The 22406-nt window shown below is 36.7% G+C and overlaps 3 protein-coding genes across 3 annotated transcripts in view; 1 reads left to right on the top strand and 2 right to left on the bottom strand.

The window, feature by feature from the left end:
• Positions 1-2584, top strand: part of LOC144439939 (uncharacterized) — a 9383-nt gene extending 6799 nt beyond the window's left edge. The window contains exons 11-14 of the mRNA XM_078129172.1: positions 295-442; positions 997-1162; positions 2035-2222; positions 2550-2584. Of these exons, the coding sequence (XP_077985298.1) occupies positions 295-442; positions 997-1162; positions 2035-2222; positions 2550-2584 (537 nt within the window). The remainder of the gene's footprint in view (positions 1-294; positions 443-996; positions 1163-2034; positions 2223-2549) is intronic.
• A 1056-nt stretch (positions 2585-3640) lies between these two features.
• On the bottom strand, positions 3641-6343 carry LOC144439938 (snaclec 6-like). The gene is made up of 4 exons (XM_078129171.1): positions 6248-6343; positions 5305-5347; positions 4448-4674; positions 3641-3871 (listed from the first exon to the last, which is right to left on the bottom strand). Exons 1-4 carry the CDS (start codon positions 6341-6343, stop codon positions 3641-3643), a joined length of 597 nt encoding a protein of 198 aa, XP_077985297.1.
• A 5552-nt stretch (positions 6344-11895) lies between these two features.
• On the bottom strand, positions 11896-21916 carry LOC144439937 (C-type mannose receptor 2-like). Its single transcript, XM_078129170.1, has 6 exons — positions 21869-21916; positions 21438-21468; positions 20571-20797; positions 19405-19603; positions 13913-14184; positions 11896-12123 (listed from the first exon to the last, which is right to left on the bottom strand). The coding sequence occupies exons 1-6, from the start codon at positions 21914-21916 to the stop codon at positions 11896-11898; spliced, it is 1005 nt and encodes a 334-aa protein (XP_077985296.1).
• Positions 21917-22406: the final 490 nt, after the last annotated feature.

Here is a 22406-nt window from a genome sequence, read left to right as displayed (position 1 = left end):
GTATGAGGGCCAAGATTGAATACTATATTCTCCTATGAAAAATATAATTTCCAGCGTTTCACGACCAAAGCTGGTCGTATTCTCAAACGGTAGAAGTAATTTGCTAACTTTATTTCATATCAAGTCACTTTCATGGCTCAGGAAATTTTGTTAGTCATTTTTGTTGAGCACTTCATGCTCATGTAATGTCATGAGATTTACCCTCATATTTTCCTAATCTGGAATGCCCTCTTGAATCACTTGTTTCGTAAGTGACTGCAAGGTAGCTAACCAATTTATTAATTAATTTGTTAGCTTGGACTGTATCTGGCCACGAACGATCCACAATACGCTGTACCAGTAGAGGAAGGCATCAGTCGGTGGTTTAGAAACTCGACTTACACAACATACACCCCGTGGGGATTGGCTGTAATGAGTGAAAGTCGGCCATTAAAAAAAACTGGTATGTTTTTAGATTTCAACGGTATTTAGTAATTACGTTCATAAAACCTGTGTATAATTACTGCCAAAAATATATAATAAAAACACACACACATACACAGACACAAGCACTCCAACACGAGTACACATTATCAATGACATGAATTTAAATGCATACATGCTCGCTCTCGCTCGCTCGCTCTCTCTCTGTCTCTCTGTCTCTCTCTGTCTGTCTGTCTCTGTCTGTCTGTCTGTCTGTCTGTCTGTCTGTCTCTGTCTGTCTCTGTCTGTCTGTCTGTCTGTCTGTCTGTCTGTCTCTCTCTCTCTCTCTCTCTCTCTCTCTCTCTCTCTCTCTCTCTCTCTCTCTCTCTCTCTCTCTCTCTCTCTCTCTCTCTCTCTCTCTCTCTCTCTCTCTCTCTCTCTCTCTCTCTCTCTCTCTCTCTCTCTCTCTCTCTCTCTCTAAGATAAGAACCCAGCACACTTCAACGTATGCATGTGTTGTACACAAAAAATCTTCCAAAATGAAGACTACGTGATTTATATTAATGTGTCATTTCCATTATTCTCCGCTTTCAGGTCAGATTTGTTTTGTCGCTCTAGTAGCAGCAAAGCACGGTCTCCATACCCAAGAATACTTGGACTTCGCTCAAAGCCAAATTCATTACATTCTCGGCGATACTGGTAGAAGTTTTCTGGCTGGTTTTGGCAGACATCCTCCAACAAGAAATCACCACAGGGCAAGGTAACCTTATGATATATTTGAGTTATATATTTTTCACATAACTTATATAACAGAATAAATATTTTATTATATAGGACTAGTGTGGTCATATGGTGACAGACATGTGCATACTCAATATAGAAGTTGTGGTTATCACTTCTTATGAATTAGATGATTAGTAGCACTCCAGTTCGTAAATGTGTACCCAGACAATACGTTGTTCTCACTTTCTCTCTAATAAGGTAAATGTTTTTGTTAAGGAAAATTCTCCATGGATGATGTCATCGGATGGTATATGTTTAAGATGTCAAGTTTTAATGTTATAGGAGTCTTCTAAATATGAAATCACTTAACGGCTGCCGCCATTTTGAAAAAGCGCCATCACATGACAAGTTCATAGAAACTCTTGATTTGCTTATGTTCACGTACCTGGAATTCATTATGCATATGAGTACATGACTTCTGTGCTTCCATGTTTGAGCTCTCTCTATATAGTACCCCTGATTATGAGTGATTGGGTGAAAATTTGGCAAGAACTCCAAACGTTCCTTATTACTTGTTTTATGGGACATGTGAGATTTCTTCAGAAAAGCAAATAATATGAAATCTTTGCAACGGATTTTGTATTCTGACGTTAGTTGGTGTCATTGAAGGATAAATACTTTAGTTTTTTCACCTTCTTGAAATGATCACAGCAGTCGCCATATTGGATTTCTGCTACAACGTAGTGAACGTACACGTCGTAGCCTTTAGAATCTCTCTCGAATTTGAAATGTTATAGATCTGTATATCAGGTATTACGTTCTACAATACACCAAATTTCACATTGTTTAGCATATTTGCCTCATAGTAACTTAAGTTCAGTTCATTAATCTCCTGTTTTATTTCACCAGCTCTTGTCCCGATCTGCCAGAGCCCTGCACTTGGCAGCACAACAGATCACCTCAACCAAATCCTCAAATATTATTTGGTGGATTAGTCTGTGGCCCGGATGTAAGGGATAACTTCTACGATGATAGAAAGAACTACTTGCAAACAGAATCTGGTATCAATAGTTCTGGGTTTTTGGGAGCCATTGCAGGTATGGTATTGGTCGAAATATACAATATTGAATTTGAATGTAAAGTGTCACAATCTTTGGGCTTGCTGGAAGACCATACATCTATAATGTCAAAATTAACAGGCGTCAGAGTACTGCATAGCACCATATGCCCTCTTGTGGACACAGGGGATGGGTGGTTGGATGGGTAATATGATCGGTGTTTGGTTGGTTGGTCGATCGATTTTTTACTGAGGTGTCATTTTGCCGTCTAACAGATACTTTCATCGTAAATCGCCTTAATGAAATGTTTTGTAATCTACTTCTGTCTAACATAACTGAACGACATATTTTATTTCTGTATTGCAGGACTGGCTTACTTCAGGGATGTACTCCCTGCTTAGTAGGCAGAACAGTGGAAAATATCATGATGAAAACCCATGAATGTCGATAACGATACATGATGTATAGTGAGCTCATATCATATATCTACAAGGCATAAAAGTTGAGACCTTTCAATTTGCTTGGAAAATTAATTTGAGATAAAGCATAGTTTTTGTACATTTATTTCAATAATCTATTGGGATGGTAAATTACGTATTTGTTTCTTACAGCTATTACCCGTTTAAAGCATGTAAAGTTATGTCACACGAATTCTCTCAATGTGTCTTTTATGTAAACTTTACATTTCCAAACTCGCTTTTCATACAATTCAGCTTCTAATTTACAAGACTACTAATTCTCAAGTTCCTAATATATATCTGCTTTGCATGCCACAAATTAAAGTAAACATGTTGTTATAGTAACAGTGCCTGTGTGAAATACTGTAATAATGGTAAAAGTGGTGGTATAAGTGAGAAATGTAAGAACTCCAAATAAACTTAATACAAACTGGTAGACAGGATAATATGCGTGGGTTGACTGTATCAATATTATCATATCACACCATGCAATAAATACAATCTCAAGGTTAATTTGCTTCCCATATACTCTACTTTTAATGATAATGAGACTTTTAACAGATAAGAAATCAAAACACAAAATAAAAGATCGTAGAATTATGAGCTGACAGTAATGTACACATCATACTAAACCAGCGCATCACAATGAACCCTTCATGAAATGTGTGTAATGTGTATGTGTGTGTGTGTGTGTGTGTGTGTGTGGTCAACACCCTTTGGTGGTGAACGTTTGGCTATATTATACATACATACATATATATATACATACATACCTACCTACCTACCTACCTACCTACCTACCTACCTACCTACATGCATGGATGCATGCATGCGTGCGTGCGTGCGTGCGTACGTACGTACGTACGTACGTACGTACGTACATACATACATACATACATACATACATACAAGGAAAATCAAATGTTTACTGTAGATATAAACAACCTATCCGTACATCTGTTAGCGTTTCAATTGTCATTTTAGGATCTAAGAATCAAGTTAGTATATCAATTGTTTTTTCATGTCTTGAACACAGAAGTAGTTACGTTTGTATTCACAGGTCGAATCAGCCCAGTCATGTGTACCAATTCTAATAAAGGCACATGAATCTTTGGGGTTGCCATTTGGTGCACCTCGTTGCCATGGTGTTCCGTTTTCCCATTTTTTGAAGGATATGTCATTAGGTCTCCTTGCGTCTATCCAAAAATAGTCGAACTCGTCCGTTTCACTCTAGCATTAACAAAATAGATAAACAATAGTCTCAAAAAGATGACATATGATTTGTTTGTATATCAATTTCCTTATTTCATATTTTGTAACTACACACTACTACTATTGTCCTTAAGAGGGGACATTTTTACGACGTTTTATCAATCCTCGCACAATTTTAGGACCTTAAAATATACAGACAGGAGAAGAGGGTCACCTTTATGTGTTATTTATTGATCTTGAAATGGTTTTGGAGACCTATTCACGGAGATATTTTCACGATGTGGTCGGAAACATGTTAAAATGAGAGAACATTTTTCATATCCCAATAATGTACCACAGTAAACGTTGCCTATTGTCAGCAAAAGATATCGTGCCTATTGTCAGCAAAAGATATCGTGCCTATTGTCAGCAAAAGATATCGTGCCTATTGTCAGCAAAAGATATCGTGCCTATTGGCAGCATAATATATCGTGCCTATTGTCAAACATATTAACTTACTTACGGTATGCTACATTGATGAACTTTGGTTCACTACTTTCAAAAGTTAAATGTAAAAGATGATGTGGAAAACGTTGATCATTTAAGATGACTCACTCTTGAGTAAAGTCCAATCCAAAAGCTACAGTCCATCTTTGAACCGCATTTACTGTCATCGTATGCCTCCATTACTTCCTCCAGGAAAAGGTTCTCAGCAGTGCCGTGTACTCGTACCAACTGGGAACCTTTCTTTGCACAAGTTGCCTGTGCTTCATCAAAAGTAAGCTGGTCCTCTGACAGCAAGTAGCACCAGTTACGATAAGCATGCCAACCTCTACGGCATCCTGCAATACATATTGATAGCTGTTTCGAGCCTTCATTAATTATAGGGGACGGACGGAAGAAATCAGGCCCACTCTTTTGCGTAAAATATGACCCTCTCCAGATTCCATTATGCTAAAAAGTGGCCCTCCCTCAATGCCCCTTCTCTAAAACATAACCCCTCACCTATACAAAATTAAAATATTCTCAGACATGGAAAGAGACAAGAGTCCCAAATCAATGGTAAGTCAGACAATACAATCAGTCAAAGTAAATGTTACACTCCCGTTATCCCATTTCCTAAAACACGGCCCTTCCCGAGAACTGATTTGTAAAAAGTGATCCCAACACACCCACCCACCCACCCATTCCCCAGGTCCTCCCCTTCCGTGGCAGAACACGTCGTATCTGACAGACTCGCCAACTCCAACCTCGTTCAAGGTTTAAATTATTGGACATAAAAACCTTTGCAGAACGAAATTGTTGTACCTTCGCTATTATGAAATAAAGGACTGTTCCTAAATGATTTCTGTACATATTTATCAGTTTTATATAATGGTACTTTCCCAAAACAAGGCCGGTATATAAGAAGGCTTGGCCCGGTCAGTTAGACACACTAATATATAATAGTTAGAAATATACTTAGTGCTTACCTGTACATCGGTCACAGGAAACAGATCCTTCAGTATAATGAATCTTTAATTAAAGACAAAAACGTACATTCGGAAAGTTTTAAACTAATTTCACAAAATTGCAAATATAAATGTATTACTTAAAGTTTTGTTCACTGGCCACCTCTATATGGTGTATAAGTAGATACGTTGGTATGCTTTGAATTATCTGGAGCTTACCACACTCACTTTAATCGGAGTTAATTGGAGTGGATACACTTAGTCTAAACATTTGTGATGAAGGTCTGCAATATAATGCCTGATGCGACAACACAAAGGGCAATATTTCACATGGGGGTTATGATTGAATACTTGTGCAGCCTAGACTCTTCGCTTTGGCGGATTTAGACAATATTATATCTCAGACCACTGTTTGTGACTGAAAGGACTCACATTATATAAGTCAAAACTTGTATGACCACCACAGCCCTAACTCGATGGTCTTCGAATAATTGTTCTGAATAAATTGTATTTCTTGATTATAACGCCCAAGATATATATCGAGTTTGAGGCAGGTTCACACTATGCATAAATAAAATAATACTTAACATGCCTATCAATTTTTTATCAATACACTTCCATATTATATCCTAAACTAAAAGAAAACTTGTTCTTCATTATTGATGTTTGGGTATTGGCCAAAAGATATTTTTTTAAAAGTATGAAAATAAACCATTGGCATCACTCGTAGCTTTTGGTTTTGATTTTTCCCAATATGATAAGAGGAACGAATGGAAATCACTTCTATACAATATTTTGCTTGTTATAAGCATCCAAACGTTAATACATGAGCTTGGCATTTATCGATTGTATCTGAAATAGGCTGTAAACATTAAGAGGGGATGGATTGTAAATTAACTTTTCAAAAGTACATGATCTTATTCTTTTCCTTTTCTTTCAATATGCTGTTCAAAATTTCACTTACCTGAAGAAAAACAATGAGGAGAGCTGACCAAACGAAAGCACGTTTCATCTTCAGAGTTCTGCTGCTAAAGCTAGAACTGTACTGTGAATTTTGCATTTTATACTCCCGAAAATATACATCCGTGTCCAAGGTACAGAAAGCGTGACGGAAACAAGCAGCTGTTTATTATACATACAGATGTGACCAGGTTTTCTGTATAAACGGTCAGTACACTTGTACACTTGTGGAAACACTCAAACAACTATGTGGATGTGTATTATTCATTGGCATTAAAACACCCTTAATGATTTTTGTAATTCAAGCCACATTTATAATTCTGTTTATGCCTAATAAAAAAATTGTGTGGTTCCGATTACTCTAAATTTCAGAATAGGTGGGGTAGGTAGATTTTTCATTTTTATTTCATTATGTTTTTTCTGTGTGAGTGTCTAGTTCAGATTTTCCATTGTTTTCCAAATGGTCTCTGTGTTGTTTATTTTGTTCCAATATTTTACAACTGCATACTGAATAAGATTTCTGTCAATTATCGTGGAAAATACTGACCACCTTAGTTTTAAATCGTACACTGTCAGCTATGAGGGAGCTATAGCAATGGCCCATGCCTATCCACCCGAGGACATCTCTGACATCACTATATACCAAACCTAGCACAAATGTCAGAACATAAAGATGTGACAAGATATATATTTACATGGTCTGTACACTTATGGAAACATTTAACAACCTTCTAATATTTAAAACAATAACAGCCAGCATTTTATAACTACATATCCAAATTTCTTTACATTATTTTGGAAAAATATTGCATACACGAGTTTTCCTGTTTAACCTTTACAGTTAACATTACTTAGATACAGATGTAACAAGAGCTGTGGCTACCTGGTTTGAACATTTGTGAAAATACAAGAACAATTCTGTAATATTTAGGAATGTCATTCTCGAATACCTTTAGAACCACATACATATCTGGATATCTATATATCATTTTGAGATGTAATTAAAGATACTTGATCCGGGGATCCGGTGTTCTTCCTTCTTACTCTGTGCCATTGACAACACGTTAACATGTCTCCTGTTTTACTATGTTTGTCCTTGAAAATCTGTTCTAATGTGGTACATCTGTACTAATGGGGTAATAAAAGTGCGTGTTTGTGTCACATCACATGTCTGACATTTTCCAACATGTCAAAAAGCTGTGTCATTAACCGACAAATGTTTGTAATTTAGATAACGTTGGATTATATTCTGTGAAATAAATTGATGGTCATATAGAATGTGGGAAAAACAGCTGTCAGTTTTGTTGTTTATTCTATCGTCTAGACATTGAAAGGTCTAGCCCCCACCACTGTCTAGGCGTGACCACTACACACATGGCCTTAAGAAACTGCTAGCACATGGAAAAAATAAAAGTTCGTCATTTTTTCCTTTTTAAAAAATCAAAAAAGTCAAAAATCTCACAAGGGACTGATGCCAGTCTAGATGTTTCCGTGTAAACGGTGAAAAAAAAACTAGTGTCACTCTATTATAATTCATATAGTGTAAATATATACAAACTCAGTAAAACGAATATTATTGATTTTTAACGTTTCATTTGAAAATATCGTCCTATAAACGGGGCCTTAGTCAGCAAACTTTACAAACTTTGTGAAAAGAATGTGGATTTCTTCCGACCTGGAGTGCTTTGAACCCGGGTAGTATCCTGCTGAAGTTATCACAGACCCGTCGATAGCATGATTTTGTTGATGAAATCTACGTATTACTTTTCGAATTTCTCGCTTTATGAACCACAGACCTTTGATAAAATTAAAGATTAGACCAGTCTGTAATTATCAATTACCCATATGATACTCCCAGAATAACGGAGTTTTAAGGGTCCATATATTTTAGTATGTGTACATCATGGTAAAATATGTTAAAATTAAAGATTAGACCAGTCTGTAATTATCAATTACCCATATGATACTCCCAGAATAACGGAGTTAAGGGTCCATATATTTTAGTATGTGTACATCATGGTAAAATGTCAGTTTACAATACTTTTCTTCGTGTGTCATATATATGGCACATTTATTACCAGAGTCAAGTTCTTTTCTTTCTTTTCCAAGATAGGTCATTGTTACGACACCAGGCAACAGAAGCGAAATGATTTAAGCATCCCAAAATACAACAATAATTACGGTCAATTTAGCACAAAGTTCACTGGGGCCAAAATTTGGAACTCTATCCCTTCCCATATAAGAGACACTCGAAGTCGGAGTACATTCAAAGCTAATTTCAAAAGCCATCTTCTTAGCCAGTATTAGTTGATGTATACCATTTTGTTCTTTCTTTTAAGATTTGTCATTGTTTCCGAATTTAGTTAAATACTTCTCCGGATTTGTGTGATATGTATGTTTTTGTTTTGTTTTGTTTTGCTTTGTTGTTGTTGTTTTTTCTCTGAGGACAAAACTCGATTAGTTGTTTCGTCAACTATTTTTGCCCTCATTAAAAATAAAAAAAAAAAAAAAAAAAGTACATAACCTTTGTCAAAGTCAAGGGTATGGCCTAATATAAGTAACAGTCTTAGTATTAACAATTCTAGACTTAGATCAGAGTTGATATTTTACCAATATCAGATTAATGGCATTAAATTGAACTCATACAAGGTTTTACAACAAAACAATTATAACGTATTTGTTCACGGGAACCAAAACAGCAACAAGACTTCCCAGTAGAACACCTGAGATACAATTCACAAGAAACCGCCTACTGGCAAGTCGTTCAGAATCACACCTGTTTACATAATCATTGTTTAGTTTGCGTGTTAACGATTACATGAGGTTACAACGAAATACAATGGAGGCAATTCCAATCGATAAGTTATTATGACATGACAGCTGCCACGAAAAAAAAGAATCAGAAGTGAACCGGAGGTGCCCTTTCTGTGTTTTGAATCAAAAGCTCTACAAAGCAGAAACAGAAAATAATTTATTTATGAAAAATATAAACAGACAACTGTCATGGCAAATATATCCCTAATTTCTAATATTCCCATACACCAGCTGTAGCATAATGTTCTCACATAGTCAGTTGCCATTCAACGCACAGCGCTTGAAAGTTTACTACAATACAAAAGTACTCTTGTGGAAATCTCATAATTTTTCAGAGTTTATATAACATGAATAATTTGTTCATTGGCACAGTCTGTATCTGAGGTCCCATTACGCCAGGTCAGACCATAAATATAAACCATAACACCGAAACTTTATTTTAATATTAGGATGAAGTTGTTGGTTTTTTTTTTGCTTGAGACCGAGTGTGTGTGTGTGTGTGTGTGTGTGTGTGTGTGTGTGTGTGTGTGTGTGTGCATTATAATTAAGGTTGGTCGAGAAATAATCGGCATCTTTGTACCAAGAATTAACACAAAACGCCACAACACAACACAACACAACACATTACATTACATCACAACGCATCACATCATATTATATCATATCATATCATATCATATCATATCAGAACACAACACAACACAACACAACACATTACATTACATCACAACGCATCACATCATATCATATCATATCATATCATATCATATCATATCATATCATATCAGAACACAACACAACACAACACAACACAACACAACACAACACAACACAAAAAAATAACCATCAAAACGTAAACATATCAACTATAAGAACTCAACCAACTGACACGAAAGACAAACATAACCGTGTATTATGCACAGCCGAGTCCACAACCATGCATCCCATTGCTCTGAGTCAATGATTTGTGTCAATACGCCATATCTATGCTAGCTGCCCTCGAAATTTCCTTCATCATTTCCCCTTACCACGCGTGCATTACGATACCGTATGGGTTCATCTTCAACAATTGTGGTTTTTTTGGCCTTTGGAATAGACATGAATTGTCAGAATTTAGTTTGCTGAAATTCAATTTGAATGCCGCAGGACACTGGTTATTTTCAGTAGCATATAGCTTGTACGGTTTAGTCATCACATGAGTGGTGTTTTGTTTTTCCTGCCTATTCAACCTTTGTTTTACCAAATTCTACAATTGAACGGCTGATTCGTCCACTAATCGTTTCACTGTACTTTCAATTACAAAAAACTGAATCACGTAGATACTACAGTTGAAATATCACTACAGTAGACATGGGTATATTCAATAAATATTTTTGTGTAGTTTTGTATAAAAAATATTCGTTCTCACGATCACAATATTTATGTCAGTCTTGTGATGTCATTTACAGGAGGGCGCTCTTATCCCAATTTCTTTGTTGTTGTATGCGTAGCCTAAAGGTCGACATGGTGTGTGAGAGAAATTCGATGTAGACATTGATGAATTAATGCATCATTGAATTCATTGATGAATTGAGCCACCACCCTGATCACAAATGGCTTGGTCCGTGTCTGCGTGTTCTACTTTTGTAAGTTCATATCGAATTTATGCGAAGACGCTCAGAGTAGATAAAAAACAACAGTACAAATGGTTTGATGCAGATAGTTTTAATGATATTAAAATTGTATAGAAGTATAATATGTTGAAAATGATAATTCACAAGTGATGGATGACATGCATTACCTGAATACCAGGGCAGTCCATGTTGGATCTAAATACAAATGAAAGTAAACTGTCTTTTTAAAACATGATTCACTTCTGTTATCTAGATAAACCCCTTCTGAAGCTATAAATGATTGTCTAGCCAAGTATTATGATATTTCTGTAATTTATGGGTTTGTCTGTTATGTAATATTTGAACTAACAATGACATGATCATTTGGGGAAGGCAAGAAATATTAGTCATTTATAGGGCCATAAGAAGTGTTTTAACGTTTTGAGATGTTTTATGCGTATGTAGATACACTAAGGAGAACAACTGACCAAATCCTTAACAGGAATCTGTCTTCGACCCGTTATATCCGTTTTCTAAGGTCCCTTTGATCGTAGACTGGATATCAAGTTGGCTACTAGAGCATGGTCTTTTCTTGTCACATTGCTAGTTTGTATCTCTTGAGCTCAAAGGTCACTGCATATGCGCACAAAGTTTCATTATAAAGATGGCGTGTTGCTGAGGTGAACATGTTTGTTGTACAACACCGTACCATCGATTAAAGATTAGAGAAGTTACGCCAATTTCTAGGTTGTTCACTCGTTGTTGCGAGTATATATTTTCCAACTTGTGCTTTCACCATGTGGCACAAAATAACGCAAAATGTGTCTTTGTAGAAAATGTACTGCTGCATATTATATGCTTTGCAACTCTACCTGTGTCTAAGTTGTTCTCGAGTTTGTAGATAGGGGTCGAAAATTTTGCTTTTATGATGTCGCCATGTCCGCTCATTTTCTTTTCTTTGTCATCGTAGGTTATATTTACATTGTACTCTCAATATTTTAGACAGTTTACTACAATCTAAGATATGCATACATTAACATATGTCACCAGGAATAGCTAAATTGAGATTCCAATTACTGCTGAGAATATTGTACCCAAATGTTAAATGTTTACAATCTAAGCGTATGCTTGTCTATAATCTATAAAGTAAAATGCCCTTTGACACCAAACAATCCCACTATAAACAAGATTTTCATGTCCTTTCCTGTTAACGAGAAAACAGTAACTACTTTATCAGTGACTGTCCTTAGTCGAGTTTGTAAGCACAGAAGAAGTTACGATTGGTTTCACATGTTGAGTCTGCCCATTCATAGGTAACGGGTCGGATGAATACACAGGAATCCTTGGGATTGCCACTTGGTGCTTTGTTTGGTTCTTGTAACCATGGACTACCATGGACCCACTGTGAGAAGTCTATGTTGGCTGGTTTTCCTGCATCCAACCATCTATGCTGAAAGCAAGTATTCTCCTCACCCTAATGAAAAAGAAATCGATAGCAGCATTAACAAGAGTTAGCCCAGTTAGGCAGTGTGGTGGATACATTCAGTTCAGTTTAGTTTACAAAGACAATAATGGGAAATTACAACCGTTTTCTGTAAGGCCAGGGTTTCAATTTCAGGTCAGTAGGTACAAAACGCGTGTCAGGTTGTATTGGGTACAGGTCATTCCAGGTGTATAGTCAGGTATCGATTGAATTTTATTTTTAGATTCACATTCAGATCCAAAGATGTCACATCCGTCATTAAGTGTTGTAGATTTTCGATTAGTTGTTGTCAGGTTATTTTTCTCAGCAATTTGCCATCAGTTAAGTTTTTTTCAAAATTGCCACGCAATTAGTGTTGTCTGTTCTAGGAATCACATTTTTCACATTGATTTCATAGTCATTCTTGTACGTGCTGGATGCGTTCAAGAGCAAAACAGGTTTTTCCATGTTAGAGTCTAACATTAGATTTTAGATTCTAAGTTAGATGACATTGTTACATTGGTGAGTAGAACACATTGTAATGGTCGGGTGGGAGTTAACAAGTCAGTCGTCTCACACAAACTCTCATACAAGTCTCTAAAACACCAGGATTGATCTTGGTCCACTAACCGAGAATAATCCCGCACTGAGATCGATAGTTTGGCTTGCCAGAACCACGCCTCTCATGTCAGTCCCCAGGTATCTCTCACTCCTTCTCGTCTCAAACTTATATGTAAGCTGTAACATTTCTTATTTAATAATAATAATAATCTTTATTTGTCCAAATAAATTCGGAAATTTTGTTGAATGGTCGCCGCAGCGCCCTAGTGCCCTAGTGTTGAAGAAGCAGGAGGAAACCGGAGTGCCCGGGGAAAACCTGCGTTGTTCGGCAGGGTCAAACTGAGCATCACCCTTCTTACATGCAGACCTAGTTAAATTTTAAATCAAACCCAGCCAACACCAGGCGGGTTCGAACCCAGACTGCAGAGGTAAGAGGCGTACGAGCTAACCGCCCGGCCACCGACAACCCCTGTGCTCTTGACTAACAATGAAATCATAAATTCAACATATCGCTTCATATTAAAACTTGCTGACGCTTCAATCACACCTGGTACAAACTGTTACTTCTCATAAATTGTCATTATGTTTCCCAATTACATAATCGTGTGCACCCTAGCCACACTCCTTCTCAAACGATCACTTGGATATCAGCCAATATCGCCAAAATTGTGTAAATTTGGACCCAATTCCTAAAGATACGATATTTTCAATCGTAACAACATGAACAAGGTTTCTTGGGTATGGCAGAGCCCCTGACAGTAGTTTTTATCAGATAATGTCCGATAAAAACGACACCCGGGGCCTGGCCAATTTGCTTGTCTAACACTAGATTTTAAACCGTAAGTTAGATTTTAGACAATATTATCCGATAACAATTTCCATGAATGCGCAATAATGCACAGATATCCATTATCGGATAAAACCTAACATTAGCCTCGAACTTAGATGTAGACTTTAACTTAGATTTTAGACGATATTATCCGGTAAAAACTACTCCTAGGGCCTGACCGATCTTCCCCATCTAATATTAGATTTGTAGACTCCATGAGTGTGTCACTAGAGTCCAATGTTAGACATTAGATGATATTATCCAATAAGGCATACATGTGTCTCGCTGTCCACCAGAATTCTACCCAGTACATTTATATCATACCGGCCACGATATTCGACATTATGCCAATGTGGTGTAAACAGAGTTGGTGAATAACAAACACGTAATGACGTGTAAGTGTGGACTTACCTTAGAGGAGAGACCTATCCAAAAACTACATTGCATCTTTGATTCGCATGCACTGTTATAGTACTCTTCCTTCAGTGTTTCAGTCAAGAGTCCTCGCAGGAATTTGTTTTCAGCACTGCCATGTACTCGTACCAAGTCAGCGCTTTCTGTCCCCGCGTCCTTTACGCCGTAATTCTTGCAAGCTTTCCGTGCCCTATCGTAGGTTAGTTGATTCTTCGATAGTTTGTAACACGAATTTTGACGATCATAAAAATGCCAGCCGCTAGGACATCCTGTAATGTACATTTTTGTTGCATTATTTTACTGCTAATGGAACCTGCTTGCAACAATCATTATGAGCATCCTTATCAAGTGTTACATTCACTTTAATTATCAGCCCAGTGTGTGGTGTCTCTTAATGTAACCAGTCAGCAAACAATATTACCATTGTGAAGCACAACTTAGACATAAAACCAACTGAGAGTACACATAGATGTCAATATATGTTTAAACTTTATGTCTCATTAAAGAGATACAGATAATCATGGTTGTGGGACTCTCATTACACTTACACTGTTTGCTGTTTGTAAGCTGACAACATTATTAACAAATTGACTACAGTTGGAAAGGCCGCATTCTAATATCAAAACATTGAATTAGTATTATACTATCAATCAACCAATCAACCAATCAATCAATCAATCAATCAATCAATCAATCAATCAATCAATCAATCAAAACAAATTGCATGGCGCCAAAATCCAATACGACATAATGTTCTATGACGCTGAACAGGAACAATAGTAGATCGTTTTAAAAAGTTAGAAAGCTTTTGCAAACAGATATGTATTGATGTATGTCCTTCTCGAATTTATCGACAGTTGGCGAAGAACGAAGTTAAAGTGCTATACTGTTCCAAAAGACTGGCGCTGCTCATGAGACCGCACACTCACCTTATGACTTTGTATTACAACGGGGGGACATGAAGTAGACTTTTGTTATTTAAGCGACTTGAACGAGTTGTGTGTTTACTGGTTTACTACACTTGATATGGATACTATAAACGATTGCAGCAAGCAGGGAAAACGATTGGAGTATCAAGTAAAATTTGTTTCAAAACTTGCGATCGTTACGATTACTGTATATATCAAAACCATTGATTTCACAAGTGGAAATTTTGAGTTCTTTTTTCGTATTTCTATCAGACATGCTATCACGTGCTCAGTTCTATTGATGAAATTACTCTAGTATTGCTCAATCTGAAGTTCAAGTTCAATTTTACTTGAAGTGAAGCACTTCTCCAATTTAGACACTCACATCTCGGGCTCCTGTGCTGTGAAATCTTTGCAAATGACTAGTGACGCGCAAACAAAAGTTTGTTTCTGAGGACATCGACGTCATGCCAAATTTAAGGTGGTGGTTAGAACTTGAGATGGATAATAACTTATAGTAGTGATTGCAATATGACGTACTCGGTGTCGATAACAGTTCGCCAGGATATGCGCATCTAACAACGCATTGTGTTTGTCAAAAGGGAATAAACTGATGATATCTGACGACAACTAAACTTTCATGTACGTTTTTAAAAAACAGTATTCATAGTATATTTTGTTAAAAGACACCAACTTACAGCTAGGTAAAGGGTCAAACGAAAAAGTAAGGAAATAATAAACGTACCATGGTCACATGACCCCTCAGCCTGGAAAATCTGCAATAAAGGTCAGGAATATCTGGTGACATATTTCATTTAATAAAACAAATCCGCTATCGTTTCTGCAATGCCTGTCTACAATTTACTTTCTCCACGACATGACAATTTTCGAAAAGCAAAACAAAATGGCGAAAGTTAGCATAACTGTGTATGTTTGCCGTGTGTGATGTTTAACAATATCAATGTCCTTTTCGCAGTAATATCATAGAAGTTATAATTACTCATAGACGTGGAGGATCCATTGGGTTTTATTTCCCAACACTGCAGAGCTGTAAATCTACAGGCATCTGTGACACTATTGACCAGTCACAGGCCTGCAGGAGAGCAGTTGCAACCGAAGCCCTGGTGGAAAATACCTTCCATAACCATGATGGGACAGACCTGCTGCACCCCTGTTGCAGACCTCACACATTGTAATGATGTGATTATGTCCATATACTAGTAGCCGTATTCTATACTAATTTAACTTACCTGAATAAGAATGACTAGGAAAGCTGTACAGACGAATACTCTCTTCATCGTTGCTTCTTGTTGTCGAGGTTGAAACTGCTATGATACAGTCACCGCGAGTTAACCATTATATACATACCTGGTTCATTTGAACACCATCAAGTTCAACAAAAAGACATCTGTTCACCCAATGAAAGACAAACATGATGTGGCATTTGCACACTGATGTCACTCATGTATACAAATGAATGTCATTTGAACAAAGTTATCCACAAAGGTCCGGCAATATAAAACGCAAATAGAAGGAAATTGTAAATATCTTATGATCAAATTCACATTTTCAAGGTGTTTGTGTATGGCATATGACTGTGTTTACCAAAACTTACAGTACACGCGTTTTCTTTGCACAGATACATACCAGGGGTGTGACTGTAAAGACAGCTGGGTTGACAGTGACGATTGAAAATATTCTATATGCACTACTGACAAATGGTGTCAGTGTGTGTCATAGAATGTTAATATTACAGAAACAACCGGTTTTGAATATTGTGAGACACTTAAAAGTTAACGGTTTAAAGAGGCAAGTTGGAAATGAATGTTTATCTTCCTTCTTTGTATGTATGTATGTGTGTGTGTGTGTGTATAGTAGTAGTAGTAGTAGTAGTAGTAGTAGTAGTAGTAGTTGTTGTTGTTGTTGTTGTTGTTGTTGTTGTTGTTGTTAAAGCAATCATCCCTAAAATACAAGTTAAAGCTGACGTTTCATCCCCTTTCTTAGTGGCTTCCTATTAACAGAGTAACGTTGTCCATTATAAAGTGAACAGGAAACGTTGCTATGTAAATATAGAAACCTGACAACTATTGAGGCAAATTGAGTTCGGCAGCATATTGGAATTATAGACTTTATTACCGAGGCTTATTTTATCAAGTGTTGCACCTATATTTCTTAAGGTATATTGGAAAATGCCAAATAGGGGAATTGTCATTTTTTTTAGTTATTTCAATGATTTTAATGTATATTAGTTTAAAGTACTTAAGCAGATGGCACTTTTGTATTTCCACTATAAGTATGTTGACAATTACCTAGTCACCTTTGGTCTTTGACAGTGACGCATGGCCTACAAACAACACCAACAGAAACAACCTGGCATTAATTTGTCGTCGTGATTGATCGGAATTTCGGGTGGCACTGGAGGACCTTCACTAGGGTTACTCCTGTCATCTACTGTAACTTCATATGGCGATGAGATGTGACAAGAGAAACTATTTACAACTTTCAGTTCCCATTCCGATTGGGCAAAAAAGGCACGCATAACCTCTTCTTGCCATCTTCTATATTGAAAGCTAACATACAACTGACGAACTTCTGTCTTTTGTCATATTATTCATGGCATTTCAAGCCTACCTCACATAGAAGACAAGAGGGGGAGGAACTCGAGAAAGGAACTGGTCAGAAAAGGAAGGACAAGTGCTAAACTGACACTAGTATCCAGTGCTGGGTTTCGTTTCCGGTTAGCATTTTAATGTGTTTACCATGTTTGTATCGATTATAGTAGTGTGGCCGCAACGATCTTCACTATGCTTGTTTTTACATCATACATAAACGTGTCCATGTTGCACTTGTGAACGTTCGTGTAGGGAAGGGGATTTTGACCTAACGAATTATGGGACGATGAGATCGTCCTCAAATGTGATGGTGTTGCGAACACAGTCACTCATTATAATAAAGTGACAATCTTAAAGTCCAATCAGACGACCGTCATTCCATATTTTGTTTTCTACAGTTGTCTGATGTTGCATTATCTTCGTGATTTGTCGGAAGGAAGAACACCTGTTTTTCAACAATGTATCATTTCATCAAGATCGTAATTTTGACAATAAATAGTTGTTAGATAATATATTTTGAAGTTACTAGACGATAGGAAAATTATACAATGGTTACTTTTATCTGTGCTTTTATAAAGTCGTGTAGAATATCTGCGAAAACGTTCATAATTGCTTTAAAAAAAACCAGTACAAATAGTTTGATGCAGATAGTTTTAATGAGATTAAAATTGTATAGAAGTATAATATGTTGAAAATGATAATTCACATTTGATGGATGACATGTATTACCTGAATACCAGGGCAGTCCATGTTGGTTGTAAATACAAATGAAAGTAAAGTGTCTTTTTAAAACATGATTCACTTCTGTTATCTAGATAAACCCCTTTTGAAGCTATAAATGATTGTCTAGCCAAGTATCATAATCATTTTGTAATATTTGAACTAACAATGACACGATCAATTAGATATTCATCTATGTTGGTAAACCATAGTATTCTTCCAAACACAAACTTGAAAAAGTTGCCTAAAATTTTCATTTCAATACTAACGACATGATCATTTGGGGATGACAACAATTATAAATCATTTAAAGGGCCATATGCTATGTTTCAACGTTTTGAGATGTTTTGGAACGATATGTCGATGTAATTTGAATATTATACTTGATAAAGCAAACTAGACCAGCAATGAGACCTGGTATTCACGTGTTATGCATAAACTAGTTAAATGCATTACATATTCATATAATATCATAATGTCCAGGAACTACTTATTATGTCATTAACTGTGTACTACCATGGAAGTATAACCCACAGGAGAACAACTGACTTTATCCAATCCTTAAAACCCCACAAAAACACCTTTATACCATTGTGTGTGGTCCCTTTGATCGGTCAGCAAGGTTGGTTAGCAGGGCATGGCCTTTTCACGTCACGTTGCTACGTTGTATCTGTTGCCTTGCTCTCAACATATGAACACAACTTCTCATTATAAAGATGGCGTCTTTCTGAGGTGAAAGGTGTTTGTTGAGTAAAGATTAGAAAAGTTAAGCCAATTTGTGATTTTCGCACTCGTTTTGGCCATTATATTGCAACTCATCATTTCACCATATAGGACAAAATATTGCAAAAATTGTCTTTGTTTAAAAGTTCCCGAGTTTGCAGATGGGGTCGAACATTCTGATTTTTGATATCGCCATGTACTCTCATTGTCGTTTCTTTGTCGTCGTAGGTTATACTTTCATGGTACAACTAATGTTTTAGACAGTTTAATACAATCGAAGACATGTATCTACATTAACATATACTAACAAAAGCTAAATTAAGACTACATGTACTGTTAAGAATATTGTATCCAGTGTTAAATGAATGTGAAGCGTACGCTTGGCTACAATGTTGTTCACAAATTAAAACTTCCCTTGACACCAAAAATCCCCACTGACAACTTGAATTTCCAGTCCTTTCCTTTTATCGAGAAAACTAATTATTTTATCAGTCCTAGTCCATTTTGTAAGCACATATGAAGTTACGTTCGACATCACATTTTGAGTCTGCCCATTTATACGCCTCTTCATAATTACCACCTCGGATGAAGACACAGGAATTTTTAACTGTGGCACTTGGTGCACCTGGTAACCATGGACTACCTCCGGTCCACTTTTTGAACTTGTGGTCCTCAGGTCTGTTTCCATCCACCCAAACAAAATCAAAGCTGGTTTTGTCATCACCCTAATGTAAACAAAGTCGATAGGAGCTTTAATGAGAGTGAACAATGTGATGTATATATTCAGTACATACAGTACTGTAACAGTTTACGAAGAAAATAATGCAAATTCGGAATTCAGAAAACGAAAGTCATTCTTTTTATATAGTACAAATCAAAGGCTATGGGTTTCAATTACAGATTCTTACACTAATGTTACTCTAGCATTACAGGGAGCCATAAACCTAAAAAAATAAAATTATTTGGATTGTTTACTAATGTCTCGAAAACACAACACTATAGTGTAGGAAGATGACATCACCAAATTATGACGTTGCTGGGCAGAATTCAATGAAGGCCCGAAAATACATAGATATCCATTATCGGATGAAAAATCTTATAGATTTTATACATTTTCTATAAAAACTGCTGTCGGGGGTATCCGGACGATATTATTAGAGTCTAATATTAGAGGTTAGATTCTAAGTTACATTTTAGACGATCTTATCCGATAACAACTACCAATGAAGGCGCAACATTGCATAAAAAATCCATTATCGGATAAAATTTAACTAACTTAGATATCAGATGATATCATCATAAAAAAAATCTTCTTACGGGGTCTGACCGATCTTCCCCATCTAATAATAGTGTGTAATACTAGATTTTATACTCTGATTTAGATTTTTTGACATTATCCGATAAAACGCTGCTGTCGAGTGGCATATCTTACGAGAGTCTTATGCATGTATTAGATTTTAGACTAAAAGAGTGTTGCATTAGAGCCTAATAATATACATTACATGATATTTCCCATAACCCAAAAATGTGCAATGTTACACTGTCCTCCTGAACTGCCCAGTAGATTTATGTCATACGCATGTCATGGAGGCCCACCAGGTGGATGGGCCTCCCCCCGATTTGCCGTCCCCTCCCCTGCCGTAAACAAGAGTTTGTGAATATACTAACATGTTATTACGAATGTAGACTTACCCTAGAGGAAAGACCTATCCAAAAACTGCATTCCATCTTTGTGGTACACATTTTGGTACTGAATTCCTCTATGAGACCATTCAGGAAGTTTGCTTCAGCCGTGCCATATACTCGTACCAAGTCAGCGCCCTCCTGTGCAGCCTTACAAGTTCTCTGTGCGGCGTCGAAGTTTTTAGTTCTGTCCCATAGTTTGTAACACGTGTTTTTACGTTCATTTAAACGCCAGCCTGTAATGTACATGTTTTGTAATATTATCCAACTGATAATGCAACCAACTAAAGCGTTTTCTCTGCTTGCCACAATAGTTTATAGCTTCGACTTGCTTTAAATTATCAGCACAGTATGTGGTGTCTCTCAATGTAATGAATCTGTAGACAAATTGACCAGTGCAAATCACAAGTTAGGCATAAAGGAACCGCCATTAGGTCTAAGAAGAATGGTATGGTTCCGATTACGCTCAACCTTAGAATATGTAGGGTAGGTAGATTAAAACAAATCTTTCAGGTAGTAAAGTTTTCCGCTGTTTTCCGTATGGTTTCTGTGTTATTGGTTTCTGCTCATCTGATGTACAGCCATTACAGATTGGAAGAACAGTTTTATATTGTCTTTTTAAGTTTACGCATCCACCATTTCTTGCGAGACTTCACAATGTTCGCGACTAATATTTTTTTTCTCGAATACGTAAAAAAAAAGTGTAGGGTGGGAGGTAACGAGAACCAAACAATTTTTGTTAAATAAATGTTTAATACGACAGCTAAACTTTGACGTAAGTTTAAAAAAAATGATTGATACAATATTTTGTTAAAAGACATCGACTTACAGCTAGGTAAAGGGACAAACGAAAAAGTAGGGAAATGATAAACTTACCCTCGTTACAGGACCCCTCAGCTTGGAAAATCTGCAATAAAGGTACAGAAATATCTGGTGATATATGTCATTCAATAAAAGAATACGCTTTCGAATCTGGAACCCCTGTCTACATTTACTTACTCCAAGACATGACATTATTTCCAGCAAAACAAAATGGCGATAGTTAGCATAAATAAATGTTTGCCAAGTATGATGTTTAACAATATCAAAGCCCTTTCCGAAATAATATCATAAACTTTATCATTCACAGGCATCTATAACAGGATTGACCAGTCGCAGACATGCAGGAGAGCTGCTGCAGCTGAAGCCCGGGCGGACATGCCTTCCGCAGCCCTGATGGGACAGACCTGCTGCACCCCTGTTGCACATTGTAATGGTGTGATTATGTCCATATACTAGTAGCCGTTTTCTCTACTAATTTAACTTACCTGAAGAAGAATGACCAGGAAAGCTGTACAGACGTAGACTCCCTTCATCGTTGCTGCTTGTTGTCGAGGTTGAAACTGCTATGATACAGTCACCGCGAGTTAACCATTATATACATACCTGGTTCACTTAAAAGTCATCAAGACTAACAAAAAAAGACATCTGTTCACCCAATGAAACACAAACATGATGTGGCATTTGCACACTGATGTCACTCACGTATAGAAAGGACGATGTAATTTCAACAAAAGTTATGCACAAAGTTCCGCACATGTAAAACGGAAATGGAAGAACATCGTAAATATCGCACAATGAAATTTATATTTTACAGGTAGTTTTGTAATGGTATACGAATGTATCTTTAATAAAGAACTGTGTTTACGAAAGCTTGCTCTAGACACGTTTTCTTTGCGTATATATGCTGCAGGTTTGACTTTAAAGATAATGATTGAAAATATTGAATACGCACTACTCACTACACAAATGGTGCCAGTGTGTGTCATAGGAAGTTAACATTACAGAAACAGTGTTTCTATAATT

The sequence above is a fragment of the Glandiceps talaboti genome, chromosome 9 (genome assembly GCF_964340395.1).
Source record: "Glandiceps talaboti chromosome 9, keGlaTala1.1, whole genome shotgun sequence".
Classification (NCBI taxonomy): domain Eukaryota; kingdom Metazoa; phylum Hemichordata; class Enteropneusta; family Spengelidae; genus Glandiceps; species Glandiceps talaboti.
The sequence above is the reverse complement of the archived record's forward strand: the minus strand, read 5'-3'. Positions and strand labels throughout refer to the sequence as shown.

What these genes read in the sequence shown, in the direction of transcription:
- LOC144439938 (XM_078129171.1), bottom strand. Translation starts at nt 6,343, where the DNA reads ATGCAAAATTCACAGTACAGTTCTAGCTTTAGCAGCAGAACTCTGAAG. An exon ending in TCCTCATTGTTTTTCTTCAG is followed by an intron (nt 5,348 to 6,247) that starts GTAAGTGAAATT and finishes CTTTAATTAAAG; the next exon opens with ATTCATTATACTGAAGGATC. An exon ending in TTCCTGTGACCGATGTACAG is followed by an intron (nt 4,675 to 5,304) that starts GTAAGCACTAAG and finishes TATGTATTGCAG; the next exon opens with GATGCCGTAGAGGTTGGCAT.
- LOC144439937 (XM_078129170.1), bottom strand. Translation starts at nt 21,916, where the DNA reads ATGAAGGGAGTCTACGTCTGTACAGCTTTCCTGGTCATTCTTCTTCAG. An exon ending in TCCTGGTCATTCTTCTTCAG is followed by an intron (nt 21,469 to 21,868) that starts GTAAGTTAAATT and finishes CCTTTATTGCAG; the next exon opens with ATTTTCCAAGCTGAGGGGTC. An exon ending in GGATAGGTCTTTCCTCTAGG is followed by an intron (nt 19,604 to 20,570) that starts GTAAGTCTACAT and finishes TGTTTACATTAG; the next exon opens with GGTGATGACAAAACCAGCTT.